General features: G+C 45.3%; 1 protein-coding gene across 2 annotated transcripts in view; it reads right to left on the reverse strand.

Annotated features, from left to right (window-relative positions):
- LOC127445476 (neuroligin-2-like) overlaps positions 1–14935 on the reverse strand; it is a 271778-nt gene that overhangs the window by 153697 nt on the left and 103146 nt on the right. The window contains exon 2 of one of the 2 annotated variants that reach the window (XM_051705588.1): positions 5174–6002. The exons of the other annotated variant lie outside the window; for it this stretch is intronic. Within the exon in view, the coding sequence (XP_051561548.1) occupies positions 5174–5645 (472 nt within the window). The 5' untranslated portion in view covers positions 5646–6002. The remainder of the gene's footprint in view (positions 1–5173; positions 6003–14935) is intronic. 2 annotated transcript variants of the gene reach the window in all.

The raw sequence follows: 14935 nt of genomic DNA on the forward strand, positions 1-14935 counted from the left end.
GCAAAACATCATTGAAGCGATGTTTATTCATGCACCACAAAAATATTGCTCTGGGAACATTTGAATATACTTTCAGAGGATTCTGTAAAGTCTTGGTTATCTTTCAGATATTATGACATGCTTGATTGACACATAATATGTAAGTAGGGATAAAACAAATATGTGAAGTGTGAATTTTTTTCCAATACAGTACTTTATGAATGACATATGTTTGAGTGATTGTTTTGTATACAGTACAGTTAAATGCAGCACAACATAATTTACAAAAATGCAGTAAAACGTGCCAATAGTGACATTTTGGTGGTGTGCAGATAAACATTGGTAAAGAAGTTCCCTTGTGAAGACTGTGCGATGATTGAAGCTTGCATGTATACAACTGATGTTGTAGCTTTGATCTCCCTTCAACCCCCTCTTCCAGCTCTCACATGGATCAACTGCTGCACAGCACTGCATACACTTCTGTATTTTGTAAATCTATGCTGCAGAGCACTGCTTAAAGTAGAAAAAATGGTGCTGGTACTCCCCTTGTTTGCATATTATATAATTATATAATTATATACATAAATATATATTATTACAGTTATTATTATAATACATAATTACAGTAATTAAATATACACTACCGGTCAAAAGTTTTGAAACACTTGACCGAAATGTTTCTCATGATCTTAAAAATCTTTTGATCTGAAGGCGTATGCTTAAATGTTTGAAATTAGTTTTGTAGACAAAAATATAATTGTGCCACCATTTAATTTATTTCACTATAAAACTAAAATTTAATAAAAAATTTTTTTTTTTTTAAATTGATGACTTGGACCAAATAATAAAGAAAAGCAGCCAATAAGTGCCCAACATAGATGGGAACTCCTTCAATACTGTTTTAAAAAGCATCCCAGGGTGATACCTCAAGAAGTTGGTTGAGAAAATGTCAAGAGTACATGTCTGCAAATTCTAGGCAAAGGGTGACTACTCTGAAGATGCTAAAATATGACACAGTTTTGATTTATTTGGATTTTGTTTAGTCACAACATAATTCCCATAGTTCCATTTATTTTATTCCATAGTTTTGATGACTTCACTATTATTCTAAAATGTGAAAAAAATTATAATAAAGAATGAGTAAGGGTTTCAAAACTTTTGACCGGTAGTGTATACACATTTATTTAACACAGTAAACACATTTACTTAATTTGCCATTAACACTTAAAACAATTTGTTAGAAAAAATGTCTTAACTTTTTTGTCTTAAAAGAGGAACTTTATGCATTAAGTAAGCTACAGTATATATTAAGACAAATGTCAGAACATAAAAAAACAAAAAAACATGACAATTTATTGACAGCCCTAATTTACCTGCATAGTATAGGTCCCCTATTTGCTTACTGATGGAAACATGACATGAATATTTTAAAGATATTCATGGATTTAGTCAAAATTTTGGCTTGCGAATAGGGCTGGGTGATAAAACGATCTCCATATTTATTGCGATAAAAAAAAAAAAAAACATGATATCAATGACAAGTTTTTGAGTAATTTTCGATATTAAGCCTATATTCTACATCAAGACGATCAGGTGCATGTCGCTAAAAAAGCATTTCAGCTTTCTCAGACTATATTAAGTAATTAACGTTAGCTGCCTTGCTAGCGAATAGGCTACGGCGATCACTACGGTCTGCGTCCAGATCCTGGATTGATTCCATCTGGACCAAAAGATTTCATGACGACGGTTGCGCCCTCTCATCGTCTCTAGTGAGCAGCGTGACAAAACAACAGTGTACACCAGCTCTGGTCTTTCTGCGCTGTATTCCTGAATATTTTTCTCTAGCACCAAACACGCTTCATTTATGCCCAGTCCTGATCTGCACACATTGCCTCCTTTCCCCGCATGTGAGTAGACATGAGACGTTGCATAATTTGACGTGGTTCCAGAGCGCCTTTAGACCATAACGTCTTTTCCTTCTAAATTTTGCTTTATTAATCAGCATGTTACAAGTCTTTAAATAATAAACAAATAGATTTCTGTTCTAATTTTGTGAAAAATTAATCAGATGTCATCATCTATTCTCTAGCATGGATGACAAGGAAAGAAAATACAATTACTAGTTGGTAGCTTAATCTTTCTCACTTTAATGAAAGTATACAAATTGTCCATTCATACTTTTTCTAAATTTTCTCTCAGGGGATACCTCTTAACCCCCATACAGTCATTGGGGTTCAGTCACAAGGGTTTCTATGCTCCCCTACTTGGTATCTTAATGTAAAGAAATATAAAAATATATAATCTGAATGTAAAAGTATTCAAACAAATACTGGACTGATGTCATTAAGCTTCAAAATGAACAGCTGATCTTTTAACATTCATATCCAACTGCACTCGATTGATAAACTCTGTAAAATATTTTAGTATTTTGGTAGAAGATCCCTCAGACCCCACTGCTTCGGCTGTCTCTGGGCCCCCAATGCAGCTTTGTAGAGACTATTTTGACTTTTTAGGATTTATTTATTTTTTGTTCTTCTGCCAACTTGGAAATTAAAAAAATATGCAATGCGCAAATGTGAATGTATATTGTGAAATATTGATATCGTACGATATGAAAAATGATATTGTGATAATATTTTTGGCCATATAGCCCAGCCCTACTTGCGAGACTAACAGTCTTTGTCTAGTGAAAGCAACTGTCTTGTCAAGCAGGGAGATAAGACACTTGGAGTACTGACACTTCGAGCACTGCTGCAGAGCTAATAGACATATTCACATAAGCAAAGACATGCTCATATAACACTAAATCAAAGGGCTACTTGATTTGACTTGCATACACACATACTGTATATTGTGATACACAACTAAAGTATACTATAGGTTTAGGCTTTAATCCATCATTTGGTGCAGAAACAGTGTATTGGATATTGTGTTTTGTTCTAAATAGCAACTCTAATGTGTAGAAATGGATAATGGGTTGGGAGAGACTGAATGGATTAAAGGGAATTTAGGGATTTGGGAAAATAGGAACTGGAACATTTGGAAATCTGGGAATAGACAGATTTGCAGAGGGTTTTGCGAAAGATACATGGCACAGAAAAAGATCATCTGAGATGAGCATGTATGTGTGTGAGTGTGTCAGAAGATAAGGAGAGAGAGAGAGAGAACAAGAGAGGGAGAGGAAGAATGGGGAAAAGACGGAGGAGAAAGAGCTTAAAAAAGCAACACACTTCTGGTAGTGTCAAAAAACAAGAAAATAACACTGGCATCTTCACTGTGAACACACGCATATGCAGATGCTCTGTCTGACTGCAGTCTGCAGTGAAGACAGATTTGTTGTTCGTTCATGCTGATGTACTATGAGGCATTATGAACTGTGCAGAACTCCACCGTGTGTGTTCTTGTGTTTGTAAGTTTATGTGTACACTTTGACATGCTAAGGTAGGACATAAATGGCTTTCAAACTGGTTGCAACATTGCAAAGCACTCATTCCTCATAAAAAGATTTGTTAAACAAGATGATTTGCATTGCAAACAAAAAACACCTAAATTGGCTGTCAAAAAATAAGTAAAACCTGAGAGGAAAGGAGCAAAAATGGCCCAGAGATTACAAATTACAGCAGATGTCAATAATTTGTTTCTCTAAGCAACTAGGTGGCTGAAACTTAATTGCAAAAGAAAAACACCTTCTCGCAAATCAGCACTTTCCATCCTCAGAGGGTCTCTGTCCACTTTGCTCTCTCTCAGAAGAAAAAGAAAGAGGGAAAAAAGAACTGGAAGAGGTGAAGAAAAAAAGAGAAACGCTGAGGGGTTTTACCTCAGTCTCAAAAGTCATTTACTTATTTGAATGATTAACTCTGGCTTAATTTACTGCAATTTGTCGTAAATGTTTGCCATATACTGCAGCATAAGTAATTTCCCAGAACATTTCACTCTTTACAGCTGGTCTTTCTCTTTAACTGAATCATAGGCTAAACTATTCCTGATCAGTGCTGATCTGGAGTGCAGTGGACTGATCATAAGAGTAGGCAAATACGTGCCCTTAGTCAAGGTCTGGTAATGCTGCACTGTAGTTCAAAGCTTTTCATGCCAGATATGCGTCTACTTCAGTTCCACAGTACTGTACTTTGTGTTAATGTTGTAATAAAGTGTAATAATACATGTTATGTAGCAACCTAGGCTTTAAAGTATGTTGTGTTTCTTGTTTTGTGTTGAGTCTTAGCTGTATTGGAGTTTTTCCAACGTGTTTTCCTGTGTTTAGAATAGAGGTGCACTCAGAAATATTTTCCTAATAAAAAAAAATTAAAACAAAAATTAAAATTAGAAATGAAAAGTATTATTGAAATGTTTGTTTAAAATTATGAAAAGTCCAATCATATTAGTCTTCTGGAAAAAGTCTTGTTCTTCCTGGCGTCATGTTGAAATGACATTACCAGCAGAATATTACTCAATTTTGCTTAATAATCTCACAGTTATTAGTTCGACTGAGGAATCAATTAATCATGCACCCAAAAAATATAACTGTAAATACTGTATTTTTACAGTGGCACTGATAACCGAAAACCTTTGCTATGGACCTGTTTCACAGTAGCGCTGTCTTTTGATGGGAATGACAGGGAGGCTGTGAGGGTAAGACTTACAGTATTTTCAATAGGTTGTTCAGTTGTTTACAGTGTTTTGAATCATTCCACTGATAAAACATAAAAAAAAATTTTTTAAAAGAAAATCAGTAGATAAAAACTCCATACAAAAAGAGCTGCGGAAAATTAGATGTGATCGATGAGCTTTTTACAGAACATACTATTAAAGAGTAAATCTATTCCTCACAGCTTCATTTTCATTCACCTCAAAAATAAAATATTGTGAATAAGATCTATACAGTACACTACAGTGAATAAGGTCTATTGTGTGATTTTGCATCCACACCGATAGGTGTCAGTACAAAGTCCTCAATTGTATCAGCCAGCAAAAAGTGAGTGCACCTTTAAGGTTTCATAACTGTACTATTCTCTAAGGCCACATCCACAGTTATTCTTTTTTGTTTCTTAACGTCATTTTGTTCCAAAGTATGCGATGATGGAGAATGTTTTCGAAGTCTCGCTTTCGAAAGTGCATTTTTAATCAAAAATGGATTAGAGTGGACATGGCCTTTAATTTTCCAGTGATGCATTGCTGTGTTGTGTTGAACACTCACCGTCCTCTGTGGGCACATAGACGTTGAGATAGAGGCAGTCTTCACTCTGATTCTGAATGTGAGTGGCCGCCACATCCAGACTGTCGGTAAACCAGACAGGCAACATGATCTCAGGCAAAACACCATGTACGTTCTGCGGGCAAACGGGGGCAAACTGTGTGGCGTTCCGCACTTCCTGCCAGGACCCAGGAGCTTCAGGTGGCTGAAAGCGGCGGTCTCCAATTGGTGCTGTGGCATATGGGACACCCAGATACTGTTCCACAGGACCCAAGATCTCATTGTTGAGCTCTTTTTTTATCCCACGTAACTTGCCATAGTTTGTGGTGACAGTAGGATACTTGGTGCCAGGATCAATACGTTGGCATGCTGCCAGTGTGATCCAGAGTGCCAGCCAGAGGAAGGAGATTGTGTGGGTGGCCTCTGAATAGCGGCCATGGCCCAAGTCACGTTTACAGGCATAGGGGAGATACATGACTGACTTGTTCTTTCCTTCTCTCTTCGCTCCACTGATTTATTAACTTTCTCTTTGCTTTGTCTCAGGGGAAGGGCAAAGGAAAGTTAAACAATAACAAAAAAGAAGAACAAGTTAACCTGTTGGTTTGTTTGGATGTATTTCAGGGATTTAGAGAGAGGGAACAAAAGGAAGGAAAGGAATGGGAGGACTGTGGAAGGGTTGGGATGAACGAGTGGCTGATGTCGTGCTCAGCCCTGGTGAGTTGTCATGTAAATGCAGCAGAGAGTAAAGGTGAAAAGTCTATTACGTTCCATCTCCCTGGGCTGTCCTCATGGGGTCAATCACAGAGGTCACGCAGATGATTGCTGATTCTGTCTGGAACAATAAAAAATGGGCTACAATTAGGGATCAGAGATTCACTTAAAAAGTTCTTACTTTTGACATGCACATCATCAAGTAACACAGAGGGCCCTATTTTAAGAGTGCTAGTGCTAAGAGCAGCACTATGCTTTAAGTCAAAAGCGGCCAAGTCAATGGACATGGCCATGAAGTTTTGGTAGTTTTAAGCACACGCTAAGTCTAGGTGCAAGTGAGTTTGGCGAAATTTCGTGCGCAAAGCGCTAATGGGCTTGATCAAGTTCAATTAAATTCTGAGGTTCTTCTCCAGTTATTGCACAGTCTGTGTCCTATTATATAGTCCATTCCCTGTCAAACACCAGCAATATAAACAAAGACAGCACATTCATAAGAAATTGGTAGTGTAAATGGACTCTAAAAAGCTGGGACAGTAAGAAAAATGCTAATAAAAACAAAAAGGAGTGATTTGTAAATTATATTCACCCTTTGCTATATTGAAAGCACATAATATGATGTTTTACCTTGTGAATTTGATTTTTTTTTTTTTTTTTTTTTTTTAATGTACAGTAATTTCAAATCAGATGATTGCAACATGCTCCCAGGGGCAATTTAAGACTAATAACAATTTGACAAGTTGAAATAACAAGGCAATGTGAAACAGATGTTAAACAGGTGAGGCAATTGTGTCATAGTATATAAGGAGCCTCCAAAAACAGCTTAGTCCTTCAAGAGCAAGGATTGTTCAAGACTTGTCAATTTGCCAACAGATACTTCAGCAAATAATCCAGCACGTTGAGAAATGTAAGTGCAGCGTAGTTCTAGCGGGAAGACTAGCAGCTGTACATCATCGCTCTATTAGCTAGGTAACTCCTAGACAATCACATGTAAACCATTGTTTATAAGTCTGCTCACAATCTATCACATTGCTGTTTCAGTGTGCTAACATGGCAACCTCATTCTCTAGCACTGTCTGACATTGAGTCCAATTCGCTCCCCGACTAGCTAACATCCAGCTATGGACACGGACTTATTCACTGCTCCTTACCTTTATCCAGAATCAGCAGCTCCTCGCCGCAACACACGTCTGCAAATTTCCAGATTCTCAGTGGGATCGTGCCCTCTTGGAATGATAATAGACCGTTCCGATTTCTCCAGGCCATATGCGTACCAGTGCACAGAACATCCCTGGAAGCCCGCCTTCCCTTCCCAATGATGCCGTCACTTCATCCCAACTTCTGCCCATATCAAACCCATGGGGAGTAAACAATCAGCAAACCCGGATCTTCATCCATATCTCATTCACTTAGGAGATCATCTCCCTCAATCGAGCCTCCGCATCCACCTCAATTGGAATGCACGACCCAGCGCAGAAGGAGCGCGCTCCTCGCCAAGTCTGTCAAAATCATTGGATCAGGCAGCAGTTGATTTCCATCAGAAATAAGTTAAGTTCTCAATCATGTCCATCAATGCATTCAGATTATAGTCATGGGTCTAGGCCTTTCGTTGCCTATGCTGTCTGTTCATCATAACACATCTGCATCAATATCAAGAGCCAATGTTTCAGGTCAACAGCGCATTCGCTCTCATAGTAACGGTAGGCAATCACGCGTTCACAGCGTGATCACATGAGGGTAACACGGTTAAGGTTCACTCGCATGTCATTCACCGTGTTACAAGCCCGAGTGTTCCCCATCGGGGAATTAAGATAATTTTCAGGCATGTCACGATGTACAGTGCTCATTGTACTCCATTCAATAAGTAAGATATCCCTGTTCCCTATCTGTCACTCACTTGACGTTGGTGTCAATGTAGTGACACTAAGGGTCACTCTTGGGAGCCCGAGACACCTCTGGTCTTTGATAAAAGGCCAATGAAAATTGGCGAGTGGTATTTGCATGCCACTCCCCCGGACATAAAGGTATAAAAGGAGCTGGTATGCAACCACTCATTCAGATTTTCTCTTCGGAGCCGAACGGTCATGCTCATTGAGCTGAATATCCCTGTTCATTCACCTCTGCTGGATCTGACGGCGCATTTCAGTGGCTTCTCCCTCCTCTGCACTGGTGCACTGGCGCCCCTGGGTGCTTCGGCAGACAAACTAGAGAATATATTTTCTGAAAGAGCATGTTTCCCCTCTAAAAGAGTATATTTCTCTAAAAGAGCGCACACACGGAACGTCTTTGTAAAGATGCGTCTTTCTAAAGATGCCTTTCCGATTGTGTGTTATTCCTGGTTGCGGTCGTTATCTCTCAACTTCCGATGGTTATGATCGCTGTCTTTGGAGTCTGGGCGCGACACACATGGAAGCAGCATTTGTGAATGGTTCATGTTCTCACTGCGAGAACATGACCATGGCAACGTTGCGGTCGTGGCTTGCTTTCGTAAGAAAGCAAGCCACCCCAGCGGCTCCCCGCCTCGGTCCTTCTACCTACGGGTATGAGGCCAGCGCGGCTAGCACTGGCGATTTGGGGACCCCAATGGGATCGTCTCCACCGGGTATCCCCCCGCGGACCTCCCATTCCCCAGCACGCTCGTCTGCCCCAATCGGGCTTCCGGATGAGTTCGCCGGCTCATCGCACGGTGAGTCTGGCTTCTTGTTCAGAGCTTGCGAAGATGATGAGCTCTCGAGCACAGCATCGGAGAGCGGACTTGTCCAGTCGGACTCAGAAGCCTCAGCTGGGCTCCCCCCTTTGGGGACGATCGCCCAGTCACAGGCCGATGCCGAAATGATGGACATGCTTTCCTGGGCGGCCGCGAGCATTGGGCTTGAGTGGAACCCTCCACTCTCCCCTGAACCCTCGCGGCTTGATGATTGGTTTCTGGGCTCGCGGTGCTGCTCAAAGCAGCCGCACCCCGCTCCAGTGCCATTCTTCCCGGAAGTGCATGAGGAGCTGACGAAGTCATGGGAGGCACCTTTCACTGCCCGGCCCTGACTCCGCAGTTCCCCCGCTCTCACTACCCTCAATGGCGGGGCGGCCAAGGGCTATACGGCGATTCCCCAGGTGGATAAGGCGCTAGCGGTGCACTTATGCCCGCAGAGCGCCGTCACCTGGCGTGGACGCCCTTAACTCCCGTCCAAGCCCTGTAGGCTCACGTCGTCCATGACGGCTAAGGTCTACAGTGCTGCTGGACAAGCCGCCTCTGCCTTGCACGCCATGGCTCTCCTGCAGGTCCACCAAGCCAAGGCGCTGAAAGAACTGCACGAGGGTAATTCCGCCCCAGATTTGATGCAGGAACTGCGCTCGGCAACCGACCTCGCCCTCTGGGCGACGAAGGTCACGGTGCGGACTCTCGGGCAGACGATGGCCACACTAGTGGTCCAGGAGCGCCAACTTTGGCTCAACCTGGTCGAGATGGGCGAGGCCGACAAGACACGGTTCCTTGCTGCCCCCATTTCCCAGGCGGGCCTATTCGGCGACACCGTCGAGGACTTTGCCCAGCAGTTCTCGACGGTGAAGCAGCAGACAGAGGCAATCCGGCGCATCCTGCCCCCGGCACGGCTCAAGATCCCGCACCCCGTCTGCTCTGGTAGAAAGACCACTCCATCCCCCGGTGGAGGGCCGGGTGGAAAATCTTTTGTTGCCTTTTTGTTTGATTTCGCTGCACGCCCAAGTGGCTGCGGTACCCAACAGTTCAGCAAAAGAGCGGCTTCCTTCCTCCCTGGGTCACATACCCGGTGTGTACGGTCGTCACCACGACTGCCATCCACGGGCTTTTTCTTGCAGGATTGGTGCTCCAGCAGTGCCCTTTCCGCCCCTGAGTGCCCAGCTGTGGCACACAGCCGCCCCCGATGTGGTAGCCTCCACGGGTTACGAGGACAGGCCTCTTCCTCCCCTGTTCCAGGCTGTTCCGGGGGTGGTCACAAGGAGCCAGGTAAGTGCTTCATGTCCCTAGACTCAGCATGCTAATCCTAGCTCACTCTCAAGACGTGTTATGCGCACACAGGGACCTGGTGCTCTCACACCTCAGCCGACTAGGGCTTCGGGTCAACTGGGAAAAAAGCAAGCTCCTCCCAGTTCAGAGCATCTCTTTTCTTGGTTTGGAGTTGGACTCAGTCTCCTTGACGGCGCGCCTTACAAACGAACGCGCCCAGTTGGTGCTGGCCTGTTTGAAGGCGTTCAAGCAGGGAACAGCGGTTCCACTGAAACTTTTTCAGAGGCTCCTGGGGCATATGGCATCCTCGGCGGTGGCCACCCCGCTCAGGTTGATGCTTATGAGGCCACTTCAGCACTGGCTCCAGACTCGAGTCCCGAGACGGGCATGGCACCACGGGACACACCGTGTGGCCATTACGTCGGTCCGTCACCGTCTTTTCAGCCCTTGGACCGACCTCTCGTTTCTACGAGCAGGTGTTCCTCTAGAACTGGTCTCCAGGCACGTCGTGGTCACGACAGATGCCTCCAAGATGGGCTGGGGCACTGTTTGCAATGGGCACACAGTCGCCGGCCTCTGGACGGGTCCGCGACTGCATTGGCACATCAACTGCCTCAGTTACTGGCAATTCTGCTCGCCCTGCGGAGGTTTCGGCCGTTGATCCAGGGCAAGCACGTGTTAGTTCGGACGGACAGCACGGCAGCGGTAGCATATGTCAACCGCCAAGGTGGTCTGCGCTCTCACTGTATGTCACAACTCGCCCGCCATCTCCTCCTCCGGAGTCAGCAGCACTTCAAGTCGCTGCGAGCCACTTACATCCCGGGCAACCTCAACACCACAGCGGACGCGCTGTCACGGCAGGTTTCCCTCAAGGGAGAGTGGAGACTCCACCCTCAGGTGGTCCAGCTGATTTGGAGTCGATTCTGACAGGCACAGATGGACCTGTTTGCCTCCCAAGAATCCTCCCACTGCCCGCTCTGGTACACCCTCACCGAGGCTCCCCTCGGCATAGACGCGCTGGCACACAGCTGGCCCCCTGGCCTACGCAAATATGCATTTCCCCCAGTGAGCCTGCTTGCACAGACCCTGTGCAAGGTCAGGGAGGACGAGGAGCAGGTCGTCCTGATAGCACTCTACTGGTCCACCCAGACGTGGTTCTCGGACCTCACGCTCCTTGCGACAGCTCCCCCCTGGCGAATTCCCCTGAGGAAGGACCTTCTTTCTCAGGGACGGGGCACCCTCTGGCACCCGCACCCAGACCTCTGGAATCTCCATGTCTGGTCCCTGGAAGGGATGCGGAAGACCTAAGCAGCCTACCACCCGTGGTGGTAGACACGATCACTCAGGCTAGGGCCCCCTCTACGAGGCACCTGTATGCCTTTAAGCGGCGTCTATTCGCTAAGTGGTGTTCTTCCCGACGCGAAGACCCCCAGAGATGCACAGTCGGATCAGTGCTTTCCTTCCTGCAGGTGAGGCTGGAAGGGAGGCTGTCCCCTTCCACCTTGAAGGTGTACATTGCTGCCATAGCAGCACACCATGACGCAATCGACGGTAAGTCCTTAGGGAAGCACGACCTGATCGTCAGGTTCCTAAGAGGCGCCAGGAGGCTGAACCCCTCCAGACCGCGCCTTTTTCCCTCATGGGATCTCTCCGTAGTTCTTCAGGGTCTACAGAGAGCCCCCTTTGAGCCTTTACAGTCAGCCGATCTTAAGGCACTCTCCTTGAAGACTGCCCTCCTGACTGCACTCACTTCCATCAAGAAGGTAGGTGACCTGCAAGTGTTCTCTGTCAGCGTAACGTGCCTGGAGTTCGGTCAGGGTTACTCTCACGTGATCCTGAGACCCCGACCGGGCTATGTGCCCAAGGTTCCCACCACCCCTTTTAGGGACCAGGTGGTGAACCTGCAAGTGCTGCCCCAGGAGGAGGCAGACCCAGCCCTGTCGTTGCTGTGTCCGGTGCGCGCTTTACACATCTATTTGGATCGCACGCAGAGCTTTAGAGTCTCTGAGCAGCTCTTTGTCTGCTTTGGTACACAGTGGAAAGGAAGCGCTGTCTCCAAGCAGAGGATCACCCACTGGCTCGTTGACGCCATAACTATAGCATATCTCGCCCAAAACATGCCGCCCCCGGTAGGGCTACAAGCCCATTCTACCCGTGGTGTAGCGGCTTCTTGGGCCCTGGCCAGAGGTGCCTCTCTAACAGACATTTGCAGAGCAGCGGGCTGGGCAACACCCAACACCTTTGCAAGGTTCTACAACCTCCGGGTGGAACCGGTTTCGTCCCAGGTAGTAGCACGCAACACAAGCGGATAAGCCTGGGATAGGTGGCCGGGTGTATCGCTTGCACATAGCGCCTTCCATCTCCCTTTGAGCTGAAGACGTGCGCCGTTAATTCCCAGTAGTGTTCACAAACTTTGTTCCCTGGTTGACTTCCTCCGAGCCCTGTGGCAGTCGAGTCTTCGGAGAGACTCACTGCCGGCCCAGTACATGCGCTAACTAAGAGCCCTGTTCTGGGGTAGGTGCTCCGCATGTGGCGGTTCCCTGTAAGGCTAACCCCATGCGATAGATATCTTCCGCTAGTTCGTCTCCCTGCTGGCAAACTGCGTCTTCCTTGGGCAGAGCCCCTCTGCCCCAGTCTCCATGTTTGTAGTAACTCCTCCCCCATTGGGCAGGATCTACATTGAAGGCTCTCCACATGGTTGGAAAGACCACGTGACGTATTCTTCCACTTAAATATCCCCCCTCTCTTTGGGTGAGGTGTGGTCTCCACGGTGTCTTCCCCTTGGGAGGGACACCCCCCGACTAGACCTGGCAGGCCCAGTCGGATAATCCCCCTTCTCTTTTAGGGAGTGGAAAAAGAGAAGGGGAAAAGAGGCCACGACTGGGTTAAGCCTGTCTCTATCTTTGGGTAGTCGACTTGTCCCCAAAAAGGGCCGTTCGACACTCATAACTGTGTCGGGGGAGGTTACGTGTCGACCTGGTGTGCTGGCTATGAGGCACACAGCAAGTCTGCCCACCACACACCACCAGTTCACGTAACACCGTTCAGCCTTGTGGCGTTTTGAATAGGGACCCCTAGTGTCACTACATCGACACCAACATCGAGTGAGTGACAGATAGGGAACGTCATGGTTACTGGTGTAACCTCCATTCCCTGATGGAGGGAACGAGACTTTGTGTCCCTCCTGCCACAACGCTGAACTACCCGCTGAAATGGCCGGACCTTATATCGGCTCCTCAGCAAAAAACCTGAATGAGTGGTTGCATACCAGCTCCTTTTATACCTGTATGTCCGGGGGAGTGTCATGCAAATACCACTCGCCAATTTTCATTGGCCTTTTATCAAAGACCAGAGGTGTCTCGGGCTCCCAAGAGTGACCCCTAGTGTCACTACATCGACACCAACGTCTCGTTCCCTCCATCAGGGAACAGAGGTTACACCAGTAACCATGACGTTTTGTTGGTCGCTCTTCGCTCAAAATCATGTAGCGGGAGAATTTCAATACAAGGTATCATCCCTATGCCCTACTCACTACGAAAGACAGAGCTCATGATGTGGGCACTCTGAAGGGAGCATGACATCACTGTTTAAATGTAGCCTTCTCTAAAGTCTTGTGAAAGGGTCCTTTGTGAAATAATTAACTTATTTTGTTCGGTACAACATTTTGAGCGGTGTTCCCTACCTGAGCGCCTTCTAGGGCGCATTAATGCCGCTTTGGAAAATGCAGTGTTTTCTTACTCTATACGTCTACTTCCATGTTCTCAATGGAAGCACCACTGTTGTGGCGCACCTCTGACAGCTAGTGGTAGGCTCCACACTGCATTCCCTTATTCATCAGATAATTTCATTACCAGCATAATGCATTCTGCACCTTATATGATCAGGTCATACATGGGGTGATTCCTATTTCATGTCATATTTACATTTTATTACTCATTCAGGCATCATTAAAGTGCAGAAATTTGTATCGTATGTGTCTTCATAAATCATTCACTTTCATCTCTCACTTTCAATATATGGGGATTTTCAAGCATTGGGGCTTTATCAATGTTCCAAATTTCAAAGCTCATTATGAGTTTAACAGTCATGTCAGCCTAACTATGTTACATTTTAATTTAAGTATCAACGCATTTCAGTATGATGCTGTTCAATTTTAATGCGCCGTGGTTGGGGACATTACATTTAGTAGCAGGCAAATAGGTTTAGCAATCATTGGATAAAACCTGTGCCGAATCTAAGCTCATTATTTTCATCTTGCTACTATTAATTTCTGTTCCTGCTGCTAAGTCATAGCTCCCTCCTAATGCTTTTACGTTATTTCTTCAATTATGTTGCCAAATTCTTTATTGATTTTAAAGTTATCAATGTTTTTGTTTTTCGCTCCATTCAATGTGTGTGTGTGTGTGTGTGTGTGTGTATGTATATATATATATATACTGTATATAAAATTTGCATTCAGGGCAGCTCTCGTCTAGCAGCAGGCAGTAGGATTCGTTCCTCTGGACATCACAGTGCTGGATTGGTGTTCTCGAAGCAGATACCGAAATTCAGTCCACTGGAGCTGCACGTCTTGGACCATGTATAGTCTGCTGGTTTTACGGTCTAATAAAAATAAAAAAAACTTCTACATCCTCAATTTTTTGGCATTATGCTCTATTTCCCACAGATGCAAGCTTCCCCACTTCTCTGTCTACTAGACCTATCATTAGTTCACATTCCCTCCTTCTCGAGCAGTTCCAGTGTCACATTCAATCTCCCAACCCCTTGGGCTACCTTATTTCGTATGGGCATCATTCATCAAGGCCGCTCCATCTCGTAGCTTTATGCTACGTTGTTCATCTTTCGGCAAAGATACTCCAAACAACGCCTGCCCTCATCGGAGGGTTCATAATCAAATGTTGTTTATCTTTCAAAAAAAGGGAAAAAAAAAAAGCCCCTCTATCATAAAAGCATCAGTAAACGCAAGCATGGCTTTTCCTACTGCAAAGATTGAACATCAAACACAAGACCTGGTTCGTAACATGCCCGGATCTTCTCTTTTGGGGGTAGTATTTTATTTCTCTCTTTTGAGGTAGGCT

The sequence above is a fragment of the Myxocyprinus asiaticus genome, chromosome 1 (assembly GCF_019703515.2).
Source record: "Myxocyprinus asiaticus isolate MX2 ecotype Aquarium Trade chromosome 1, UBuf_Myxa_2, whole genome shotgun sequence".
NCBI classification, from domain to species: domain Eukaryota; kingdom Metazoa; phylum Chordata; class Actinopteri; order Cypriniformes; family Catostomidae; genus Myxocyprinus; species Myxocyprinus asiaticus.